At 40.5% G+C, this 24,140-nt stretch overlaps 1 protein-coding gene across 9 annotated transcripts in view; it reads right to left on the reverse strand.

Annotated features, from left to right (window-relative positions):
* Positions 1-24,140, reverse strand: part of LOC105497686 (regulatory factor X4) — a 178,421-nt gene that overhangs the window by 14,956 nt on the left and 139,325 nt on the right. For 6 of the 9 annotated variants that reach the window (XM_071071193.1, XM_011768962.2, XM_071071192.1 and 3 more), the window contains 3 exons: positions 14,150-14,269; positions 13,314-13,484; positions 1,569-1,691 (listed from right to left, as the gene is read on the reverse strand). In XM_071071193.1, the coding sequence (XP_070927294.1) occupies positions 1,569-1,691; positions 13,314-13,484; positions 14,150-14,269 (414 nt within the window). The remainder of the gene's footprint in view (positions 1-1,568; positions 1,692-13,313; positions 13,485-14,149; positions 14,270-24,140) is intronic. The other 3 variants (XM_011768963.2, XM_011768966.3, XM_011768960.2) reach the window with 2 other exon arrangements.

Genomic DNA, 24,140 nt, shown 5'->3' on the forward strand with positions numbered 1-24,140 from the left:
TTTTTTTTTTTTTTGAGACGGAGTCTTGCTCTGTCTCCTAGGCTGGAGTGCAGTGGCACAATCTCAGCGCAGTGCAACCTCTGCCTCCTGGGTTCAAGCGATTCTCCTGCCTCAGCCTCCTGAGTAGCTGGGATTACAGGCGCACACCACCACACCTGGCTAATTTTTGTATTTGTAGTAGAGACAGGGTTTTGCCATGTTGGTCAGGCTGGTCTCGAACTCCTGACCTCATGATCCGCCCGCCTCAGCCTCCCAAAGTGCTGGGATTATAGGCATGAGCCACCGTGCCCGGCCTTGAAATTTTTTATAGACACAGGGTCTCACTATGTTGCCCAGGCTGGTCTTAACTCCGGGTCTCAAGTGATCCTCCCACCTCAGCCTCCCAAAGTGCTAGGATTAGAGGCATGAGCCACCACTCCTAGCCTAGAATTTTTTTTTAATGATAATTTAATAAATCATTAACAGCAATATTAAACTCATCAGACAACTTAATTTCTGATAAATTTTAAAATATGTTAATATGGTGGAAATAATCAAGCTTGTTTCAGAAGGCAGAGGGAATGGGATCCAACATCCCCCTTTAGGTACATGGAAAACTGAAGAATTTAAGGGAGGACATTTTTAAGGTGAAGTAAAAGAGAAAATTTGATCTCCCGTTCTGTATTTTCTTCAGTAGACCATTTCTATCTAAAAATTCCTCTGGGAAGATAAAGGAAAGGTTTTCATTTTAAAAATTAGTCCATTCCATCCCAGGGACTTTGCAAATAGCATATGAGAGGAGCTGCATTGACATGGAGTAGTGGGAGGAAGCAGTCGGTGGATCAGCACAGTGCCAGTTATGTGACAGAGACTAGGTAAGGAATACCCTTGAAGAAATGTGGAAATGGTATCCTATTTTAAATACCTTGGCTTATTGTTAAAAGAACCCTTTGGTGAGCCATTTCATAAATTGAAGAATCTTTTGGAATGCAAATAATGTCCTTTGTTGTAATGAGGCAAAGATTTATTCCAAGAGTATGAAAGAAGACACCATTATTGAGCATCTCTTACAGACCATGCAGTGTGCTGAGTGCTTGTCACACACCCTTAAAAGAACATTATCCCCCATTTTATAGGTAAGGAAACTGAAGGTTAAATCCAAAAGAATTTAAGGGAGTGTATAGCAATATAAAAGATTCGAGACAATAAAATGGAAGTGGGAATGAAAGAAGAAAGAAAAGCAGAATTGGAGGCAAAAAGTGCAGTCGGAATGAGGTGAAACATGCCGCCCAAATTCTTCCTATATGTGAATTTTAAACTTAGATACGAGTTTTCCAGGAGCCAGTGCTCCTGGAAACCTGAATAGTTAGGAGCACTAAGATTGACGATTGCTCGGGAGTATACTGTCCTCCATATTCAGAGCAAACAGAAATATCTTTAACTATGAACTGTTCAACAATGTCCTCAACACCCTTACAATGGACTTCATCTTAATTCTAAGGATGGTTCCTTTTGTCAACACTAACTGCAGGCTAATGGCATCACACAAAAGTCCAGTTCAAGGAAACTTAGAATGTTAAATAACTTGCCCAAGGTCCTGGAGTGGGTGGGTGGTTCAGTCGGGCTCCGAACCCAGACACTTTCTGCCACACACTTTCTACTCTCTACTGTCATGTCTCTTTGCTCTGGGTTCTGGTTCTGCCAGGTGCTAGCTGTAAGATATTGGGCAAGCCTGTTAAACTTTATGAGCTTCTGTTTCATCATCTTTAAAACAGGAGTAATCATATCTATCTTGCAGGACTGTTGTGAGGGTTAACTGAGATAATATATGTCAGAGATCTTGGCATGTTGTAGGCTTTTAATGGTATTCAAGCACTCTTCATTACGAATTCAGGTATTCTTACATGAAAACTTCTTAAAATAGATATTTCTGTATATCTCATTTCAGACCCCAAGGAAGAAAGGCAAGTTTCTTGGGTGAGATTCTATTACCAGTGTTGAAACATTTGAATAGCAACGGTAATTTGGCCAATTACAGCAAATTTCCTAACATGTTTTTCTATAAAATTACTAGTGTCCTTACTCACCAGCACAGCTGAAAGTACCCCTTCCTGCTTTGCACATCTACTCCATATTCTTCCCCCAAAAGATAATGACTTTAGCAGGCTTGATTTGTAAGGCTTGATAATGATTTGTCAGGCTTGATTTATAAGTACAAGAAAATGGGAAGGGAAGATCCCCAAAATGATCACGACTTAGATGACTGGATTATGCATAATTGCCCTCCTCTATGTTTTGAACTTCATGTGAAATTATATTACTGTTATAGTTTTTAAAAAGTCATGTTTATTAAAACGGATTATCATTAGTGGTGGGATTGAGGAGAGTTTTAAAATGTTCTCCCTTATTTTACTTATCTGTATTTTTCTGTAATGAATGTGTATTGCCTCTGTAAAAAGAAAAATATGAATACATTAAACAAAGTTTAGAATTGGAAATGGAATCGGAGAGGGTGGGCAGTTTGGGAGAACAATGAACCAGCCCCAACAAGCGAGTAATTAACCCTTAAAGCCTCTGGGACCTCAGGGGAGCACAGCGAGGTCAGTGGATATTTAAATGGGACAGCCAAGGAAACCAAAGAATTTTTTTTTCCAAGCAGTGGGAAGAAGTCATGATAATAGCCATCACCTGAGAGAATGCAACAGAAGTTACTTTTGTGTGAGCCCCTGGAGCACAGCAACTGTTCCTTATTCATCTCTGTATCCCCAACAGAGGGTGTGCCAAATAGTAGGTGTTCAGTAAATTTTCGTTCCATTGAATTTGTTGTTGAAGGAGTAAATGCTGCTAGAAATAGACGTTATCAAACAAAAAGCTAGTGGAACTCTTGGAAAAATGGGCTCCTGTGGTCTGGGGAACAAAACCCCTAAATGGCCATGTGCCAGCAATCTAACACATCCACTCAGGCAGGCTTAAGCAGATTAACACCTACTGGCTTGGGTGAGAAACCCTTTTTGCCTGGGGAGCAGAAAAGAACACCCCTTGAATTCCCTTTCCTACCAGTGAGACCTCCAGTGAGAATTGCTGCTGCTTCTTTTTTAAGGAAGCTAATAAAAGAAAATCTGTGCAGCTTACAGTTTGTGCTTAGTTTTTAAGACAAGTCTAATGCTTTTTATTTGTCGGTAAAACAATAGCAAATCTTCCCTATTTGTTCAATTCCTATATTTTTCTCTTATTCTCCCCTCCCCTCCTCACATTTCTATTTATTTAAAGGTCTGAGGATAGCGGTGGAAGCCCCTGATATTTGAGAATCCTGTAAAGATCCCAAGAGAAGCAGTTGTTGGTCACCTTACAGTATTGAAACTGCCACAGGGGAACATTTTCTTCCCCTCCCATCCCCAACAAAACACTCTTCTTCCCCTTGCTTTGTTTTGGAACAGGTTTTAAGCACAGGACAGGAAGGGTGCTCGGAATATAATAGACAGTCAGTAATGATTTGTCAAATAAATGAATTAATGATCATCTAACATAAACCAGATTTCATGCTCATTTCCTTTTATACATTGACCCAGTCTTCACAACAACCTTTTGAGGTAGGTAGTATTACCTCCTTTTTCAGGTGAGAAAATTGAGGCCCAAGAGGTTAAATGACTTGCTCAGGTAAGTGGCAGAGTTGGGATTTGAATGTGGGTCTGCCCAACCCCAAACCCTTTCCATAGCAGTGTTTCTTACACTTGAATGTGTATTTGAATCATTGGAGATCTTGTTAAAAATGCAGATTCTGATTCAGTAGGTTGGGAGTGAGGCCTTTATATCAGACTTCTAAATGATGAATGTGGTTGGTCGGTGAACCACACTTTGAGTAACAAGGCTCTATAACATACTGCCTCGTGTCACACATCCTGTATGTTAAGAGCCATTAAAAATCCAAGTTGGCCAGGCGCAGTGTCTCATGCCTATAATCCCAGCACTTTGGGAGCCTGAGGTGAGCTGATTTCTTGAGCCCAGGAGTTTGAGATCAGCCTGGGCAACATGGTAAAACCCTGTTTCTACAGAAAATACAAAAGCTGGATGTGGTGGTGTGTGCTTGTAGTCTCAGCTATTTGGGAAGCTGAGGTGGTAGGATCCCTTAAGCTTGGGAGGTAGAGGCTGCAGTGAGCTGTGCTCACACCACGACACTCCAGGCTGGGCAACAGAGTGAGACCCTGTTTCAAAAGCAACAACAACAACAAGAAACCCAGAAGCTTTGAGATTCTGCTACACACTTGTGAAAATTTAGAGTGCTTCCCAAGCTACCTGGCTGTACCCTTTTTTTCAGATCTTGGACTGAATCCTTTAACCCAGGGGTCACCAACCCCAGGGCCAGTACCGGTCCATGGCCTGTTAGGAGCTGGGCCACACAAGAGGTGAGTGGTAGGCAAGCAAGCGTTACTGCCTGAGCTCTGCCTCCTATCAGATCAGAAGCAGCATTCGATTGTCATAGGAGTGTGGACCCTCTGAACTGCACATGCAAGGGATCTAGGTTGCACGCTCCTTATGAGAGTCTAATGCCTGGTGATCTGAGGTGGAACAGTTTCATCCTGAAACCATCGCCCCCACCACTTCCCTAGTCCATAGAAAAATTGTCTTCCACAAAACCGGTCCCTGGTGCCAAAAAGGTTGGGGACCACAGTTTTAACCTTTTCCTTAGGAGGATTCTGTGAACCATCACAGATGTTGCTCAAGTTTTCAGCTAACCTATGCCTTTTGTTTGTAAGCTCATTTAAGTGTGTCAAGATTCTAGAGCTGCTCTGCCCTATCCTATAGCCACTCGTGGCTATTGGAATTTAAATGAATTAAAACTAAATACGATTAAAAATTCAGTTTCTTAGTTCCACTAGCCACATTTGAAGTGCTTAGTAGCCACAGGTGGCTAATGGCTACTGTTTTGGATAGCTAAGATAGAAATAATTTCCATCTCATCACAGAAATTTCTATTTGGACAATGTTGCTTAACAGTATTTGCTATTAAACAAGCATTTCCTGTAATCTTCATGACTGAGACAGGGAAAGAAGACTATATATTGATATTTACCTATATCTCTAGGTATGCCATTGGCTATCTTTTTTTTTTTTTTTTTTTTTTGAGACAGAGTCTCACTCTGTCACATAGGCTAGAGTGCCAGGGGCGCGATCTTGGCTCACTGCAACCTCCGTCATTGGTTATCATCTATCCTTAAGACAGCTGTGTTTAAAGAGACCACCTATTGAAGCTGGAAACCTCACCTGTTTGAGTTACACTTTACCAATAGTTCCGTGGTCAAAATCTGATTGACAGAACTGACCAGGGGCAGCAAATGAATCAGTTCCTTCTTATGTTGCTGCATAATCTAGCCTCTGCCTAGCTCTGCAACTTCCTCTCCTGCCACTGTCTTCCTTACTTATTATATATACATTTGTCAGTTCCCACTACGCCAAGCTCTTTGCTGCCTGAGGCCTGCGCACGTGCTTTTCCCCATCGCATAGAAAGTTCTTTTTCCCTCCCCAACCTCTATGTAGCTGGCTCCTTGTAAAACTTCGGGTCTCAGATAAATGTCACCTCATCAGAGAGGCATTCTCTGACCACCAACTAAGATGGGTCCCCACTTTATACTTTTTAATAGCACACTAATATTTTTACACATAACACTTTGACCATTTGAAATTGCACCTTTACCTGGCAGTTTACTTCTGTATTGACTCTTACCCACTAGAATGTAAGTACCATGCAGGCAGTGACTATGACTCCTTTTTTTCACTTCTGTACTCCCAGGACTTGGTACAAATTAGACACGAAATATATATTTGTTGAATGAATGAACAATGAATGAATGAGGGAGCCCAAAGTCCCAGCAGCAAGCTAAGATTTGATTTTGTGATCCAAAAAAAAAAAGAGTCAATTAATCTATTTTCAATCCCAGCTTTTTTTTTCGTGATTCCATTACTTTAAAGAAAAAGCAGCAGCAGGGACGAAAGAAGGAGGAATTCACTAGCAGTGACAACTCTGAGGTCCTGTAATGAGTCATCGCAGACTCTGTGACGGAGCTGAAGTGTCCATCTTATCCCACTCGGTTTAGCTGCCCTCAGAATAACTGGGCTTTTGTTATTTGGAAAGACTAAGGATCAGTTATCTTTGTTACATCCTCGACTGATGTAGAGAAAATGCAGCTGGGCAGGCCAGATGTTCTACAGTTAGGGCCATTTATGAGGAATTCGCTTTTATTTCATTAAGTATCCTAGTATCTCAGTGATTTAATTTGCTGGTTTTGTGTTGCAGGGAACCCATGGTGGGAAGTTGAAAACATGAGTTTAATAGTTAACTTTTATTGTCATTGCTGAAGGAGGGAATACTTAAAATGACATCATAAATGAGGTTTTAGAACCCTTTGGTGGCCTGATGGGACAGGGTAGGAGCTTAACGTTTTTCTTTAGATGACATGAAAGAATTGCAGCCCAATGTCATGTTAAATAGACTGATCAGTTTGGCACTGTCTGCCATGCTTCCGAGGAGGAAAGGAGCCAGTTTTCCTTAAAGAAAGTTAAGGTTTCTAAACTTTGCCAGGTCATGAGGGAGGGTAGCAAGCCTACAAATTTGGGGGAGAAAGTGAACAGACAGGCTAGATTTTACCTTGCGGAAATCTGTTGGAATGGAATCCTTTAACCAGCCTCTTATCATGACATTGCCGTAAACCCAATCAAAATTGGCCATATATCAGGTTTAATTTTAGGTAGCCGAAATTTATTTCATTTCCCTTTCTTTGCCCATTAAAAAAATCAATTAATAAGTACAATCTTAGTAAAATATATTTAGAAACATGGATATGGAACTAGACGTAGATACAGATAAGCAGAGTGACTGTTTTCCTAGTGAGTCATAACTCATTATCTGTACTACCTTGTGTTCCCTAGTCCTTGTATCAGAGGATGCCAAAAGGTTATGCGCAATGAATTAATTTTAGCTTTGTGCCACCAAGCACACATGATACCGTTCCTTTTTCACAGCGGAAAAATGGAGAAGTGTCCATCCAAAGTGGGACATTTGTTTGTGAAAGAGTCCCAGGTACTTGATTGGCCTTAATTCTCAACAAGTCAAACCTGGTAATATTTACATTGTCTGATCAGCGATAAGCTGGAAACCCAGCAAAATAACTGGGTCACATAACATTTCACGTATTAATAAGATTTTAATAAAATTTTAAAGCTAACATTTGTTTCATTTAATTTTCCTCACCTTTATTTCTTTCTTCCTGGTTTTGGTCCTTTTTATGAAATTGATTTTCCTCTATTTATTATAAACTGCTTCAAAACTTTTTGGAAAGTAGATGGGATATAAATCAAGCGATAATTTTTAAATAGAAATAAAAATTAACTGGGCATGAAAACCATGTGCTGAGTTGACTTTTTTAAAAAAAACATGGCAAATACATTTTAAAAGATTTACATAATTTTTTTTACAATTTACACTATTGTTCAATGAAAATTTGCACAAATTCCAAATGTAAGAAGCCTACCATAATAGATTTCCTAATATTTAGCTTTCTGTCATGGGTAAATAATTTGTGCTTTATAATATAATGTGCCTATACAATCATACATGTTGTTAGGAAATTAGGTTTCTTTTCTCCAAGACCATGACCTACATTACATGCCCAGATCCAGTATAATTTAGCAATGGAGTATTTCAAAAGTGGTACTTGAGAAAAATATCATACATAGTCTTATATAGGATGACATTTTTAATGCCCCCTGGAGATATCTGAGAACAAAGCTGGAATGTGCCAAAATCTTCAAAGCTTGAAATCATCTGAAGAGAACCTGTTTCACATTTGTATTTCTAAGAAGCTACTTTTATGGCTCTTGAACACATTGCACAGAAATATCTGAAGACATTTATGATATTCCTGTGGCCTTGTCTATCACACCTGCCATACTTTGAGGCCTCCACATTGCTTCGAAGAAAGCCAGGCACACTCACTAGCTGGATGAGAACTATGAGAAGATCCTAGACATGTTTCCTTCACACTCTTCCCTCCCATCCCTTATTCCCTTAGAGTGTGTCTCCTTATTTGAAATGTTGATACACTTTGAGAAATGTTGCATCCAAATGGTTTCTGCTTCACAATGCAGAACTGTATTATTTGTATAATTTCCCTGTTTATTTCAGAAGTAAGGATGTTATCACTAGCAGACTCATGTGTGTCTCCCTGGTGGTGACAGGGATATTTGGGTAAACGGCTCTTTCTTTAGGGAGAAAGGAGACTGGGGATGGTTGCCCAATAATCCCAGTCTTTGAAGAACTCCTCAGACCTGCATGAAGAGCTGTGAACGGTACTTGAATTCTCTTTCCTTTTAATGTTCAGTGAACAAAGTCATTCTTTTCACTACACTTACTTTTTCTGAGCCTTCTAAGCAGGAACTACAACAACCCACTATGGAAAGAAAATGGGAGGGAGGTGGGAGCCTGATCACTTTCTTCCTCCTCAAAGCAGAAAACAAAATACAGTTTGAGGCGCATCTATATAAACAAATGTGGTGATCTCACATCTAAATTTCCACAGAAGAGGGCTCTCTAGCTGTGTACCCAAAGTGAAATCAAAGCTTGATCTAATGCCATTTATCAACAACCCAACTTTTCAATACTTTGAAGAATCCAATTTCCTTAGCTGTCCCCGACAGAGGGCCACTGAGTTTATGGGCTAGTACACAAGACAGCAAGTCCTTCTAGTTTCTTAAGCATCTACTCAATCCCTCTCTAAGTAGGTGTAGTTCCACAGAGAGGAAACTCTGGGGAAGGAATTAATCAAAAGTCTCCAGGATATATACTTTTAAGTTTCCTGAAAGTAACATGCTCTCTCTTGCCTCTACTTGGAATACCTTTTCTCCCCTCTCCTTCATGCTCCCATAATACTCTGACCCTTCTTCCAACCTAGCACTCCTCACACTATATTGTTACTGTCAGTTTGTTCATCAAGAACCTTAACCTCTAAACATAAACCCCCAGGGGACAGGGACCACACTTCTATTGTTCACCATTGTATCTGCACCTATCTGAAAGTGTTTAGCACATCCAAGCCACCTGAGAAATATTTTTTGGATAAATGGGTAGATACGTGATAGAATGATAAAAGACATCCTGAATGGAGCAATCTGACCCTATTTATTTGGCCCCCCACAAAACAACAACAACAACAACAACAACAAACACTTTAGTTCTGAGTCTATTCTGGAAATAGTCCTAAATAGAATTAGGATATAATTAAGTCCATGCTGTGAGGGTCTGGAGGAAGAGTCTAACTTGGAGGGTGAGGGAAGCATCAAAGGAGATGAGTAGAATTTTATCAGGCAGAGGGTGGAAAGAGGCTAGCCCAAGAAGAAGGAACAGTGTGAGAAGTGATTTGGAGAAAGAGAGCTCTTTAAGGCTTTTAGAGTGAGGCAGTGGGTTCTTTGCCCCAGCACTTTGAGGAGGCACAAGCTTCATGAAAACGAGACTTAGTGGGTAGAATGAGAGAGGACAGAGTGGAGTCTGGAGGTAGGGTATCAGCTTGAGAGTCACTGTGGATGTCCGTGAGAGGTGGGGGTGGCCTGAACCAGAGGCACAAGTAGGATGGGAAGGAACAGATCAATCTAGATTAGTATTAGAACAACTGGACTTGGGAAATGTGATGGAGAATGCCTGCTGTCGCCCCTACAGCTGTTCCCCCTTCCCTGCCTGGGTACATGCTATTCTACATTTCCCAGCCTCTCTTGCAGTTACATGAGGCCACGTGACTAAGTCCTCGCTGATGGAATATAAGTGGGAGTGACGTGTGCTACCTTCAGGCCAGGGCTTTTAAGAGAGTAGGTTTTCATCCTCCATGCCCTTTTTCCATTTCTGCCGGCTGGTTGCAGACTTGACAAAGCCCTCAGGCTGTGGTCCTTAACCTAGTGAGCATCAGAATCACCTGGAAGTTTGTTGAACAACATTCCTGGGCCGTGCTTCTAGAGTTTCTGATTCACTGGGTCTGCAGCGGGACCAGATATGAGTATTTCTAATAAGTTTCCAAGAGATACTGATACTGCTGGTCTTTGGATCACAGTTTGGGAAACACTGCCCTGGGGTATGATGGAGCGTAATATTGAAGGAGCACATGTTTCCAAATGGCTACATTACAGAGAGCCTCCTTTATGACTGAATACCCTAGCAGTACTGCCTTCAAGCATGAAATAGATTTCTGTTTTGTTAACTCCACCTGTGTTTGGATCTATTTGTCACACCAGCTTAGCCTACCCCAACTAATACAGGAGTTTAGGGAGAGGAAAGATTTGAAGCTGATGCCCATATTTGTTGCCTGGGTAACAGGAGGGTAGTAGAGCAGGTTTGGATGGAAAGATAATGAATTAATTATCACAGCCTGACCAAGCCCTCCACTCCACAAAGCTTGGAATCTTTGTGAGGTCTTCCCTGATACTTCCAGCCACAAAGAATCTCTCCTTCCTTGGGAACCTCATAGCATTAGTTTATATCTCACTTATTGCATATACCACATTCTTCCTTCCATAACAGTTGTCTCTGTACTTTTCTTTATCCTTGTGTTCCCTCTTGGTAGCAAGACCTTGGCATATTAATCTATTTATTTCCCAGCACAGGACTTGACACATAAAATGTCCTCACAGGGGGAAAAAAATACATGTGTGTACATATATAAATGAATAAACATATATAGGATTCTGGATCCAAAGTTTTCAATGCAGTTTTTTTCTTTACACTTCAAAAGTATGGTTTCAGATATTGAATCTAATGTTGCAGATAAGAAGTCTGTTATCAGTCTGGTTTTCTCTCCTTTGGAGGTTATCTATGCATTTTCTTTGGGGAAGCTAATAAGATTTCTTTCATCTTTGATTTTCTTCAGTGGGCTTAGAGGTGATTTTTTTTTAATTTTTCCATTTATTCAGCACATGTTCAATGAGAGCTTTTGGTCTAAAAAGCCTTGTCTTTATTCCATTTTATAAAACTGTCAGCTATTATAACCTTCACTTTCTCTCTATTCTTTCTCTGGACACTTATTAAATGAATATTGCCATTTCTGACTTTATCAGTCCTTTTTCTCAACATCACTTTTATACTTAGTATTTCTTTTGCCACATTATCAGAGAATTCCTCAGCTCAGTCTTTCGGTTTACTGATCTCTTTCAGTTAGATCTAATTTTCTAATATTCAACCTATCTATTGAAATTATTATTTCAACAATTATATATTTCCTTTTGAAGATATTGACTCTCATGGGTATGATTTCTTTTTCTTCTTTCTTTCCTTTCTTTCTTCTTCTTCTTCTTTTTTTTTTTTTAAAAAACAAGCTATCACCCAGGCTGGAGTACAGTGGCCTGATCATAGCTCACTGCAGCCTCGAACTCTTAGGATCAAATGATCCTCCCATCTCAGCCTCCTAAGTAGCTGGGACCACAGGTGCACACCACCATGCCCAGCTAACTTTTTAAAAAAGTTTACGTAGAGATGGGGTCTCAATATATTGGCCAGGCTAGTCTCGAACTCTTGACTTTAAATCCTTCCACCTTGGCCTCCCGAAGTGTTGGGATTACAGGGTGAGCCACCGTGCCTGACTGATTTATTTTTAGTTCTCATCTTAACAGTACTTTTCAGGTTGTCCCATTAACTTTATTCCTTTGGATATAGACTCTCTGTGTTTTTAAGTTTGTTATTCCTCCTTCATGGAACTGGGCTTCCACAGATGCTTGGGTGACTTTTAATTGTGGTAACATATATCCATATTAACCCCTTTTTTTTCCTGAGATGGAGTCTTCCTCTGTTTACCAGGCTGGAGTGCAGTGGAGTGATCTCAGCTCACTGCAGCGATCTCAGCTCACTGCAGCTTCCACCTCCTGGGTTCAAGCGAGTCTCCTGCCTCAGCCTCCTGAGTAGCTGGGATTACAGGCGCCAACCACCACACCTGGCTAATTTTTGTATTTTTAGTAGAGACAGGGTTTCACCATGTTGGTCAGGCTGGTCTCAAACTCCTGACCTCATGATCCACCCACCTCGACCTCCCAAAGTGCTGGGATTACAGGTATGAGCCAACATGCCCAATATTAACCATTTTCAAGTGTACAGTTCAATGGCATTAAGTATATTCACCATGTTGTGCAACCATCACCACCATCCATCTCCAGAGCTTTTTCATCATCACATACTGAACCTCTGTACCTATTAAACACTAACTCCTCATTTCCCCTCCCTCCAGCCCCTGACATCCACCACTCCATTCACTGTGTCTGTGACTTTGACTCTTCTAGGTACCTCATATAAATGGAATCATGTATTTGTCCTTCTGTGTCTGGCTTATTTCATTAAGCATACTGCCTTCAAGGTTCATCTGAGTTGTAGCATGAGTCAGAATTTCATTCCTTTCCAAGGTTCAGTAATATTCCATTTATATATATACACCACATTTTCTTTATCCATCATCCATCAATAGATGCTTCGGTAGTTTCTGCCTTTTGGCTATTGTGAGAAATGCTATTAGGAACACTGATGTACAAACATCTGTTTGGATCTCTGCCTTCTTTTGGGTGTGTATCCAAGCTTGGGTAATTCTTAGTTGTAAATTAATCTTAGGAGACTCCTGTGCACATCTTGGACTGTGTGGGCAGTAGCATCAGCCTCATGCCATGTGCCCGGCAACTCTAGCTTAGCTCAAGACTCACTCACATTCCCAGCCCCTGCCTGCTTGTGGTTGCCATAGTTTAGTGTAAGGTTTCCTGTCTGCCTCCCTTTCCAGAGAAAAAGAAAGCAGCTCAGTTTTTGATTCAGAGAGTTCCCTTTCTTGTTTTCAAGAATGTTTGTGTATTTATGTTATATAGCATTATAATCATTTCTGGCTTAGTTTTTGGATTGTATCATGTGCTTAATTTGCCAACTTGAAAACAGCAGCATACAGAATGTGTACCAATGAATAAATGAGTACCTGTACGTCATTCACAAATCCAGGAGATACCTAGGTTTTGGCATTATCTTTTGGAGATTGTGGGGGAAGAATGTTTTTTCCAGAAAGCTCTTTTTTTCGTTTTTTTAGACAGGGTCTTACTCTATCACTGAAGCCAGAATGCAGTGGTGCGATCATGGCTCTTAGCAGCTTCAACCTGCTGGGCTCAAGCGATCCTCCTACCTCAGCCTCCCAAGTAGCTGGGACTATAGGTGTGAGCCAAGATGCCTGGCTAATTTTTAGTTTTTTGTGGAAATGAAGTCTCACTATGTTGCCCAGGCTGGCAGAAAGCCCTTTCTTCAAACATTCACTCCCCAAAGTTTTTGAGGGACTTCCCATTACCTGTAGTGCTGAGGCCAGTGTACTCAGGGGATGGATTGCTACCAGGGGAAGAGGGAGGTGGCACTTCCACAGATGGGGCAGATTTTGCTGGAGAAAACGATGGCACTGGTGAAGGGGTTGGCGCCGTGGCCTCTGCAGCCTCTGTCAAGATGATCTCTTCTCGGACTTCTGCTGTGGATAGACACAGGGGAAGTTTTTAGAACCAAATGTAAAGGCAGGTGTCTCTAAGATACTTTAAAAAGTGAAATATTCTTCTAATCTGTGTGATGTCACTCTTGCTTAAAACTTTCCGTGGTTTCCCATCACCATCATGGCACTCAAGGCAATTTGCATATATACACATGCCCACTTTATTTAATTTGTTTGTTTATTTATGTACTTATTTTGAGATGGAGTCTTGCTCTGTCACCCACTCTGGAGTGCGGTGGCACAATCTGGGCTCACTGCAACCTCCGCCTCCTGGGTTCAAGTGATTCTTGTGCCTCAGCCTCCTGAGCAGCTGGGACTACAGGTGTGTACCACCACACCCAGCTAATTTTTTGTATTTTTAGTGGAGATGGGGTTTTGCCGTATTGACCAGGCTAGTCTCGAACCCTGGCCTTAAGAGAGCTGCCCGCCTTGGCCTCCCAAAGTGCTGGGATTGCAGGTATGAGCCACCATGCCCAGCCCACATGCCCACTTTAAAGAGGAAAAAGACACGATTGGTTTGATACCACTTGACCTGTTTACCATAACTAAATTCTTTGAGATACAGAGTTAAAGAAACATAAAGCACAGAAGTAAGGATACAAATAACATTACTAAGTGGTGCAATTCCCAGGAAAATGCTGGCTTACCAGTGCTTCCCTCTCCCTTCATGGCTCGCATGAGCTCATTGGCCCGCTCCTGACAGTGCAGAGATTCTAACAGGTAGAGCACGTAGTCATCAAACATTAAGTGAATTAGGTGAAAAGACCCTGGTGAAAAAAAGGATCAAACAGAAAGTGAGTAGTGCTGTCTCATGTAGGCCCCCTCTGTCTGGTCAGCTGCACAAGTTACACAGTGTTCTAAATGGTCTGCTCAAGAGTCTAATTTTCCACTCACTTATGATCTCGTCACGGTCAGCGGTTGCATTTCTCAGCTGTATCCTCAGCTTAGCCTAGTGCTTGGCAAGGTAAGTGTCATTAACACTTTGTGGCAAGTGAATCTTTTCCTTGCTAAAGTTATATTAGTATGACACCATCAAAAATGGCACCCACCGAGCCACCTCTGAGCTCTCACATACCTACTGGCCTCATCCTCATTGAGCACCCCTCACTCTGTTCAGCATTTATTAACACAGCGTCTCTCACTTTTATCTCTTCCATCAGCGTATGATTCCCCCAACTGGACTTTATGTATGCCCGTGGTGGGGACTTTGCCTTCTATTGCTGTCTACCAATGTACCTGACATAATTCTAGGAGCAAATTTGAAAATTTAAACCTGCAACAAGCTATTTACTTATTTCCCTAAATGTTTTCAAGACCTCATTTAGCACATGGTTCTTAGAAAAGGTAATTCATTGAAGATAGTTGGTCTTTTCAGGTGGCAGTCTTCATTTTTCAATTTAGAGTAGATTATTTTGTAAAAGGGAATGTGAAGAGTCATTTCTAAAGACTTTCCTATATGCCAGTCTCTGTGCTCAAAGTCTTATCTTCTCTAATTTAATAACTACAACCATGTTGTAAGGTGGGTATTTTTATTCCTATTTTGTAGGCCAAGCACTTATGCAAGATGACACGATTAATAGATAATACATTATTTCAAAACCAGCTTTTTTTTTGCATGTCATGCTGCTATCGTGCACAGTGGAATGGTGCACCTACGGTAGGAGCTCAATTAATGTCTACTGTAATCAAGGCCTCATGGATCCAGGGTCAGAGAGAGGGGCCAAGCCTTTATCTCCCATCCCATGTTTCCAGGTCCCAATAGGACATCTCCATGTGGACATCCTGCAGTCCCTTTAAATGTCCAAAACTTTTCACCTCTCTCCAAGCTGACCAGTATACTGCTTGTTTTTTTTCCCATTTCCTTCTAGCTTGCTTTTTTAGAGACTTTTTTTTTTTTTTTTTGAGATGGAGTTTCACTCCCTTGCCTGGGCTGGAGTGCATTGGCACTATCTTGACTCACTGCAGCCTCTGCCTCCCGGGTTCAAGCAATTTTCCTGCCTCAGCCTCCCTAGTAGCTGTGATGATAGGCACGGACCACCACACCTGGCTAAGTTTTGTATTTTTAGTAGAGGTGGGTTTCGCCATGTTGGCCAGGCTGGTCTAAAACTCCTGACCTCAGGTGATCCACCTACCTCGGCCTCCCAAAGTGCTGGGATTACAAGCATGAGCCACCGCGCCCGGCCTTTTAGAGACTTTATGAGACACTCTGGCATTATTTTTTTTGTCATTCTATCTTCGTCATGATCATTACCACCACCATTATTATCATCATCATATCTACTGTTTATTGAGCGTTTACTCTGTCCCAAAAACTCTGCTAAGCACTGAACGTATGTTTCTTTCTTACAACAAACTGTAACGTAGGTGGTATTATCCTCCCTTACCAATGAGGAAATGAGTCTCTTCATTAGTGATCAAGTAGGGATTTGCCTCAGTTTGGTCTGGCTCCATAATCTGTTCCCATTCCCCTATAAGTCATTTAGTTCAATATCTTCATAGCACAGATGGGAAAATAAGGCCGAGATGGCATAAGTGACTTGGCCCCTAGAGGGGCCACTTGAGTTGGGAACTAGGTCTCTCCAAGTCTCAGAAATAAGGTGGTGGAGGCTAGTTGGGGGCTTTTGGAGCACTCCTTGGTGAAATTTATTTATTTTCTCCTTAACTGCACCTGGCTTCTGTATACATCCACACCCTTCATCTCGGATCAGTTAATTCTTTTGGTCTAGAAAGGCTAGAGAGGAAAATCCCTGGCTTAACTGTAAGGCCACTAGATGCCCAGCAGGTCATGAACATGACCCTCTGTCTCTAGAACCTGCCACAAACTCCTGTCCTTGTTCCCACAGAGCTCAAGGCCAAGGTCCACTGTCCTGCACCTCCTTCACATCCTTCTTCCATCTCCAGTACTATGTCGGTTTTTCAACCCCATTTGGAATTCAGCAAAGTCCAGGTTCTGCTCAGTCATTGTGAGATGCGGTCTCTAACACTAAACTTTCCATCAGTTTCCCTGAAATGGGATCCTGTGAGCCACTGAGGAGGAACAGCACCGTGTGGGTAATTATACGGGCTGTGGATTAAACTGCCCAGGTTGAGATCCTAGCTCTGCCACTTAGTATCTGAGACTTTAGATGAGTTACTTTACCCTCCCTAATGCTTATAAATACTGAAAACAAAATCCGACATTTATTGACTGCTGACTCTGTGGCAGCCACTGTGTAAACCACCGGAGATTTACTTTGGCATTGAATCCTCATCACAACCATGTGAGGTAAGTTACACTTTCCTTTTACAAAGGAGGAAAGTGAGGCTTAGGGAGTTAAAGTTGCTGTCTAATGTCACACAGTCATTAAGTGGCCGAACCAAGACTTGAACCCCGGACTGTCTTGACTCTGAAGTTGCTCTTCAATCATTATGCACTACAGCTCTCTAAAAGGACAGTAAAATGTACATTATAGAAGTACTAAAATGAGGGAAAGTATCTATTAGATGCTTAATAATTGGTAACTATTGTTATTATCGCTAAGGTCCCTTTTGCTACTATGTTCTAAGATCCCATGACACGACTGTTGTGTTCATAGAGTCAAAGAAGTCAAAAGATAGCATCAAATAAGGAAAGGGTCTCCAAAATGAAGAAATTATTTGCTGGGATGTTGATCTGAAGTCAACATGGATAGAAAGAGAGAAATGTACTATGAAATAATGAATTAACATGGAAAGCTTAGATGATAAAAATCCAAGCTAGTCGTTTTAGGATGAACAAACATTTTCATTTTATTCCATCCTCCTGTTTTATAAGACAAGGAGACAAAGATCTGATGAGGTGAAGAAACTTGCCTAAGATTACTCTTAGAAAACATCAGAGCTGAACTTGGAAGCCGGTACTTTAGGGAAAGTGCGGATTTGACATGGCGCTTCAAGCTGTCTTCATTAATGCCTCTGATCAGTTACCGGTTAGTCTGTTAATTTTCCATTGTAAATTTTAATCCTTGAAACAACAAGAGTTTGTAGAGCTACTGCTACTTGCTAACCATTGCGCTAAGCGCTCTGACTACAAAGGAGCCATAAAGCTCAGTCTCAGACTCCACAGAAGCTAAGTCTTCTTCGTAAGCAGAAATTAATCATTAAGATTATTGGGCAGTAAACAGTTCAGTGCCAGGGTGTTACAGCAATGAGGATAGTGCAAATCGATGAAGACAGGAAAAATGAAAAGGAAATACAGAAAGACTGATGAGAGAGACAGACATCAAAAACAAGAGGGGAGAGGCAGTTATAGCGAACATCCTGCTTTATCTATCTCCTTAGCATTTCTCACCATCTAAGTTAAATACTATATCCTGTATTTAACTTAATTATTATTGCATGCCTCCTCCACTAGATTGTAAGCTCCATCTTGCAGGGATTTTTCTGTCTTGACCAATGCTTTATACCCAGTGACCACGACAGTGCCAGGCACACAACAGAGACTCAATGGATATGTGTTAGATGAATGAATCAAATAGATAAGCATTGACTACTTCCATATGCACCGCGCTAAGTAAGCTCTTTTAACTTGTCAACAACACTGCAAAGAAGGTATTATCTTCAGTTAATACATGAGGAAATGAAGGCTCAGAGGGCTCGAATAACTTGCTTAAAGTCACAGAGCTAGGGAGCAGCAGAGCCTGTTACAGAAAAAGGCATTAGGATAGAGACAAAAGGAGATTTTATTTTGTTATTGTTATATGGTAATATAGTTAATTGCATTTGGTAGAATCAAAGCATTTCATTTCTTATGAAAAATATCCATCATAGACAAATACAGAGAATTCTAAAATGAACACCAGTGTAAAATGAACACCACCAATTTTTGTTAGAATTATTTCCAGGTACCTTTTAGTTTCTATTGCTATTATGAATTGTGTGTGTGTGTGTTTTAAGTTATATTTAAGTTATATAGTGAAATTAAGAATGCCAATGATTTTATAAAAACTGAATTCAGGGCCAGGCGTGGTGGCTCACGCCTGTAATCCCAGCACTTTGGGAGGCCACAGCGGGCAGATCATGAGGTCAGGAGTTTGAGACCAGCCTGGCCAACATGGTGAAAAGATACAAAAAATTAGCCGGCTGTGGTGGCGCATGCCTGTAATCCCAGCTACTTGGGAAGCTGAGGCAGGAGAATCGCTTGAACCCAGGAGGCAGAGGTTGCAGTGAGCTGAGGTCATGCCATTGCACTCCAGCCTGGGCGACAGGGCAAGACTCTGTCTCCAAAAAAAAGAAAAAAAAAAAAAAACTACTTTCAGTAACTTGACTGAATTCTTATTGGTTCTATTAGTTTGTGGATTCTTTTTTGCCAGCAATCATGACATCTATAAATAAAGACAATTTTGTGTTTTCCTTTCTAATTCTTGTGTTTCATTTTCTTTTTTTAAGGCATTGGCTAGGACCTCCAGTACATATTTATCAGACATCATATTAGAAGGCATTCCTGTCTTTTCATGATAGCAATGGGAAATTTTCTAACATTTCGCCATTCAGTGTGATGTTTGCTGCAGAATTCTAGATGCCCTTTAAGATATTAAATTCCCTTCTATTCCTAGTTTGCTAAAGGTTTTTTTAAAACCATACTTGAGAGCTGAATATATTAAATGCTTTTTTTCTCTGTATCTATAATGATGATTATATGATTCTTCTCTTTTTATTAATATAGTATGTTAATTAGTAATTTTTCCTTTTAGGATTTTTGGCATAGTCTAATACTGATTTTAAAAATTTTGCCACTAACTTTGATCTGCTAGTGTTTTACTTAGAATTTTTTTCACCTATGAAAAAAATATGTGTAGGCGGGTATGGTGACTCACACTTGTAATACCAGCACTTTGGGAGGCCGAGGTGGGTGGATCACTTGAGATAAGGAGTTCCTGACCAGCCTGGCCAACATGGTGAAACCCCATCTCTACTAAAAATACAAAAATTAGCTGGGCATGGTAGTACACGCCTGTAATCCCAGCTGCTCAGGAGGCTGAGGCATGAGAATCGCTTGAACCTGGGAGGGGGAGGTTGCAGTGAGCCTACATTTCACCACTGCACTCCAACCTAGATAACAGAGTGAGACTTTGTCTCAAAAAAAAAAAAGTGTGGTTGAGTCATAATTTTCTTTTCCTCTGCTTTTCTTGCCAGATTTTGATATTGAGATTATGTTAGCTTTGTAAAATGAGTTGTATATTTCTTTATTTTGAATGTAATTTAAAAACCAAAAACTAATTTGTATATTTGTTTTAAAAAGTTAAAAATAAGTTCTAGGTAAAAATATAACACGGAGTAATGAGAAGAGAATCTTCAAGGAACAGTTAAAGCATGCTAAGGTCTTTGTCTTTTTTAGGAATACTAAGTCACTTTTGACTTCGTTGGAGAAATTCATAGTTTGGATTTAATAAATGTTTAGCATATATGTTAATCAATTAAGGTATCATTACTAAAAGAATACAATCATTTCCTTATTTTGTGGGGGCAACCATTTTATTGAAGGAAATGAGGTGGGCAAAGCAGCACTGAGGACAATGAAATCAGACATCCTAGGCTGGACCAGGATGTCCTAAGCTTTGCAGTCACTGAAAACAGATTTTCTTTTTTTTTTTTTTTTTTTGAGATGGAGTCTTGCTCTGTTGCCCAAACTGGAGTGCAGTGGCATGATCTTGGCTTACTGCAACCTCTGCCTCCTAGGATCAAGCAATTCTCCTGCCTCAGCCTCCCGAGTAGCTGGGATTACAGTGCGTGCCACCATGCCTGGCTAATTTTTGTATTTTTAGTAGAGACAGGGTTTCACCATGTTGGTCAGGCTGGTCTTGAACTCCTGACCTCGTGATCTGCCCGCCTCGGCCTCCCAAAGTGCTGGTACTATAGGCGTGAGCCACCTCGCCCGGCCTCTTCTTTTATTCTCTGAAATATTTATTTTCATGTTTATTTTCATAAACTAAAGATTTTATATTTTTTATAACTTTCTTATAAGTTTAGTTAAACTATAAAAACATTTATGCCTGATGTTTTTTGAAGGAAGAGACTTACTCCTTTATTGTGATTATCATTTGGTCTTTATTTCTACCATCCTATTTTGTGCTTTCATTTACCATCCATTTTCTATGCTGCTTTTATCTTCTCAATTCTTCTTTTCCATTTAATGTTTTATCTCTTAAGTTTTCATATTCTTCCATTTTCTTCTATAATCATGATTGTATTCTTTTAGTAATGATACCTTAATTTGTTAACATATATGCTAAGCATTTATTTAAATCCAAACTATAAATTTCTCCAACAAAGCCTAAAGTTACTTAGTATTCCTAAAGAAGACAAAGACCTTAGCATGCTTCAACTGTTCCTTGAAGATTCTCTTCTCATTACTCCGTGTTATATTTTTACCTAGAAATTATTTTTAACTTTTTAAAACACATATATAGTTTTTAGTTTTTAAATTACATTCAATAGTTAATTAAATATGTTTACATATTTTTACATTTCTCTCATCTTAAAACAGGGTCCCTAAATTCTTTGATGTGCCCTCTGTTAAGAACTGGGGTCTGTGCACCTCCTTGAGCCATGATAGGCTTGGGACTGCCTTTGACCAATGGAGTATGAGGGAAGTTACACTGTATCTAAGACTGGATCATAAAAGCAAAGTGACTTCACATTTGGGGCACTTGCATGTGGAACCCCAAGCTGGCACATGATCCTGACTTGAAAAATTCATAAGCATAATAAAATGGTTGTCTTAAAGCCATTAAGCCTGGGTAATTTATTACACAGCAACGGCAGCAATAACTAGAACTTTGTTGTTTCTTGTATTCTAGACCTCAGCTATGGCTTTATTTTTCTTCTCGCTCAGGCTGGAGTTCAATGGCGTAACCTTGGCTCACTGCAACCTCTGCCCGCCTGAGTTCAAGTGATTCTCCTGCCTCAGCCTCCCAAGTAGCTGGGTTTATAGGCACCTGCCACCACACCCAGCTAATTTTTGCATTTTTAGTAGAGACGGGGTTTTGCCATGTTGGCCAGGCTGGTCTCAAACTCCTGACCTCAGGTAATCCACCTCCCAAAGTGCCAGGATTACAGGTGTGAGCCACCGTGCCCAGCCGAAATGCATCCTTTAATAGTTTTTTTTGTTGTTTTTTTAAGTGAAGATCTGTGGGTGCCAAATTCTGTCTTTGTATAACTGAGTATGTCTTTATTTTGCCCTCACTCTTCAATAATAGTTGACAGTTCTTTGTTCTCAACACTTAAAAGATATTACTCAATTGTCTTCTGGCATCTCTTACTACTCATGACAGTCTAATAATTATTCTTGTCTCTCATAGCTTTAAAATTTTTAATCTTAATCCATAGATTTTTAAAAAATATTAATAATATCATCAATGTGGATTAAACAAATGTTTCTAACTCTATTGTGGCATGCATCTGAGCCCAGAGTATTTGCCTTAATTGTGATAATCAAAAAGGAATGGGCTTTGTAGTCAGGGAGATTTGATTTTCAAACAGAATTCTGACATTTGCTGCATTGATCTTGTGCAAGGAAATTCTCCAAGCTCCCTTCTCAAGTCTTTAGAAAAGTATCCATTATTACCTACATTGCAGAGTTAATGCAATAATTCAATGACAGTATGTGCTTCCAAAATATTTCTTATAATAGTCGTCATTATCTTGTCTTTGCTTCATTCTTATCTCCAATCTTAAGCAAATCCTTCAAGTTCTACCTCAGCTTCCTCATCTGTCATATTGAGGGCAGTAATTCAGACCTCACAGGGTTGTGTGAGAAGTAATTGAGAAAATGTAATGTCTAAAGTATATCCGGCCCTCAATAAATGTTGCTGTGTTGTTATTATTAATTTTCTTTTACCCAAAGAAAGGTAAATGAGGTGGTGGCAGTGTAGCATGTCAGGAAAAACTCCAGCTTTAGCATGGGAATGATTGTGGGTTGAATTCAATCTGCCACTTCTCTGAGTCCACACGCAAGTCCTCTCTTCTCTGGGTTTTTACTTCCACTCCTGACTACAGGGAAAGCAATTCCTGTATCCTAGTGCTTGGTGGGGACCTGAATGACATTGCGAACATTCAGGTCCTGCAATTTAGCAGATTCTGCCTAAAAGGGAGCCAGGCCAGGCCATCTAAGCATAGAGAAGCAGTTGGGAAGGCTTGGTCGTGGCTACTTGTTCTGGGAGCCACTCCCTGACACATGCCCACATGGTCTCCCCGGCCCTGCCCAAGTGAGTGAGCTTTGATGCTAGGTCAGACAACAGGTGTGTAAAAAAGTGAAACCATGGAAGTGTTGTGCAAGTGTGCCATCAGCTGTGCCCACACCCAGGCTGCTTTTTAAACTGACTTATGCTGGAGTGCTTCCGGGAACTATTATTACCTTCCAGATGTTCGTAACAGTGAACTAAGCAGGCATTTGGTGAAAACCCAGAATGAAAGGGTAAAGGCGCTAGCACCGACTTGAGATCTAGGTACTCTAGGAACTGAAATCAGATCAGTCGACTAAAAAGATGGTGTTTTTTTAAAAAACAAAACTTTGATTTGCTCAGTTCCATTAGGACTAAAAGTTTGCCTGATAGCCTACCTTTGCTCACTAATTTTGCTAAAAACACTGCTTGCAGCAAAGAAAGAAAGTCTGGCTACTTTAGTTCACAGCATAGGTTCTTTCAGTTAAAAAGAATTAAGGAGAAGAGAGTGAAAAGGAATTAAGGAGAAGAAAGGAGTCAACTACCTTTGAAAGAGGCTGTTCTGGGAAGAGGTGATAGAGTCCCCTACGGGATCATTGTGATATTCCACACGATCATTGTAATGGTCAGCCTGTTACGCTGACACACAAACCCTGTAGCCATTCACAGCAACAAGGACCATGTGGGAGTTATAAGATATATAGAGCTGGCCCCTGTGGCTGGGGGAGGGGACCAGGGAACAGAGGGCTCTTTTTCCTAATTAGCTGTTTTCATACAGGGAACACATGACCCAAACACAACCACCAACTGGGTCTTTGACATATACAGGCAGAAAGGGGGAGCTGGGCTTTTGTCTGCCGCAAACTCTTTTAACTTGCCTGTCACCCCAAGCTGCAAAACTCAACAATGAGTCAGATGAGCTGGGCCGCCATTTCAGATAGTTTGCTAAATGGACTTGGAGACAGGTCTTATTTCAACCCACTCAGGGTTGAAAAATACTGTAAAACTGAGACTGGGTTAATATCTCTTTTTTTCCTTTTCTAAGTGATTTGTGATCATCTTTTTTTGCCATTTGCCTGAGTTTCCAGTATATCTATCCCAAAATAGTGTGTGGTTCAAAAAGAAACACATTTCAAAGAACCATATTTCTTAGTAATAAATTCAACCCATTCATAAAGCCTAATCATTCTCCTGTTCAAACTTTCTTTTTTACATTGACTGTTAGTAAGCACAGATGCATTTCCAAGAATATTGCAAGGGAATTACTTTCCCTGTCTAATGAAAGGCACCTGCTAGCACACGTGGTCAGTTTAAAAATCAGCAAATTGAAGAATAAAGGATAAAGCATGGAGAGGATGCTCACTGTGTGGATGTGGATATGTGTGTATTTGTGTGTCATATTGTTGATTCTCTGACTTGGAAGCAATGAAAAAAATCTCAAATATTTTCCAACAGTTCA

Source organism: Macaca nemestrina, chromosome 10 (assembly GCF_043159975.1).
Source record: "Macaca nemestrina isolate mMacNem1 chromosome 10, mMacNem.hap1, whole genome shotgun sequence".
NCBI classification, from domain to species: domain Eukaryota; kingdom Metazoa; phylum Chordata; class Mammalia; order Primates; family Cercopithecidae; genus Macaca; species Macaca nemestrina.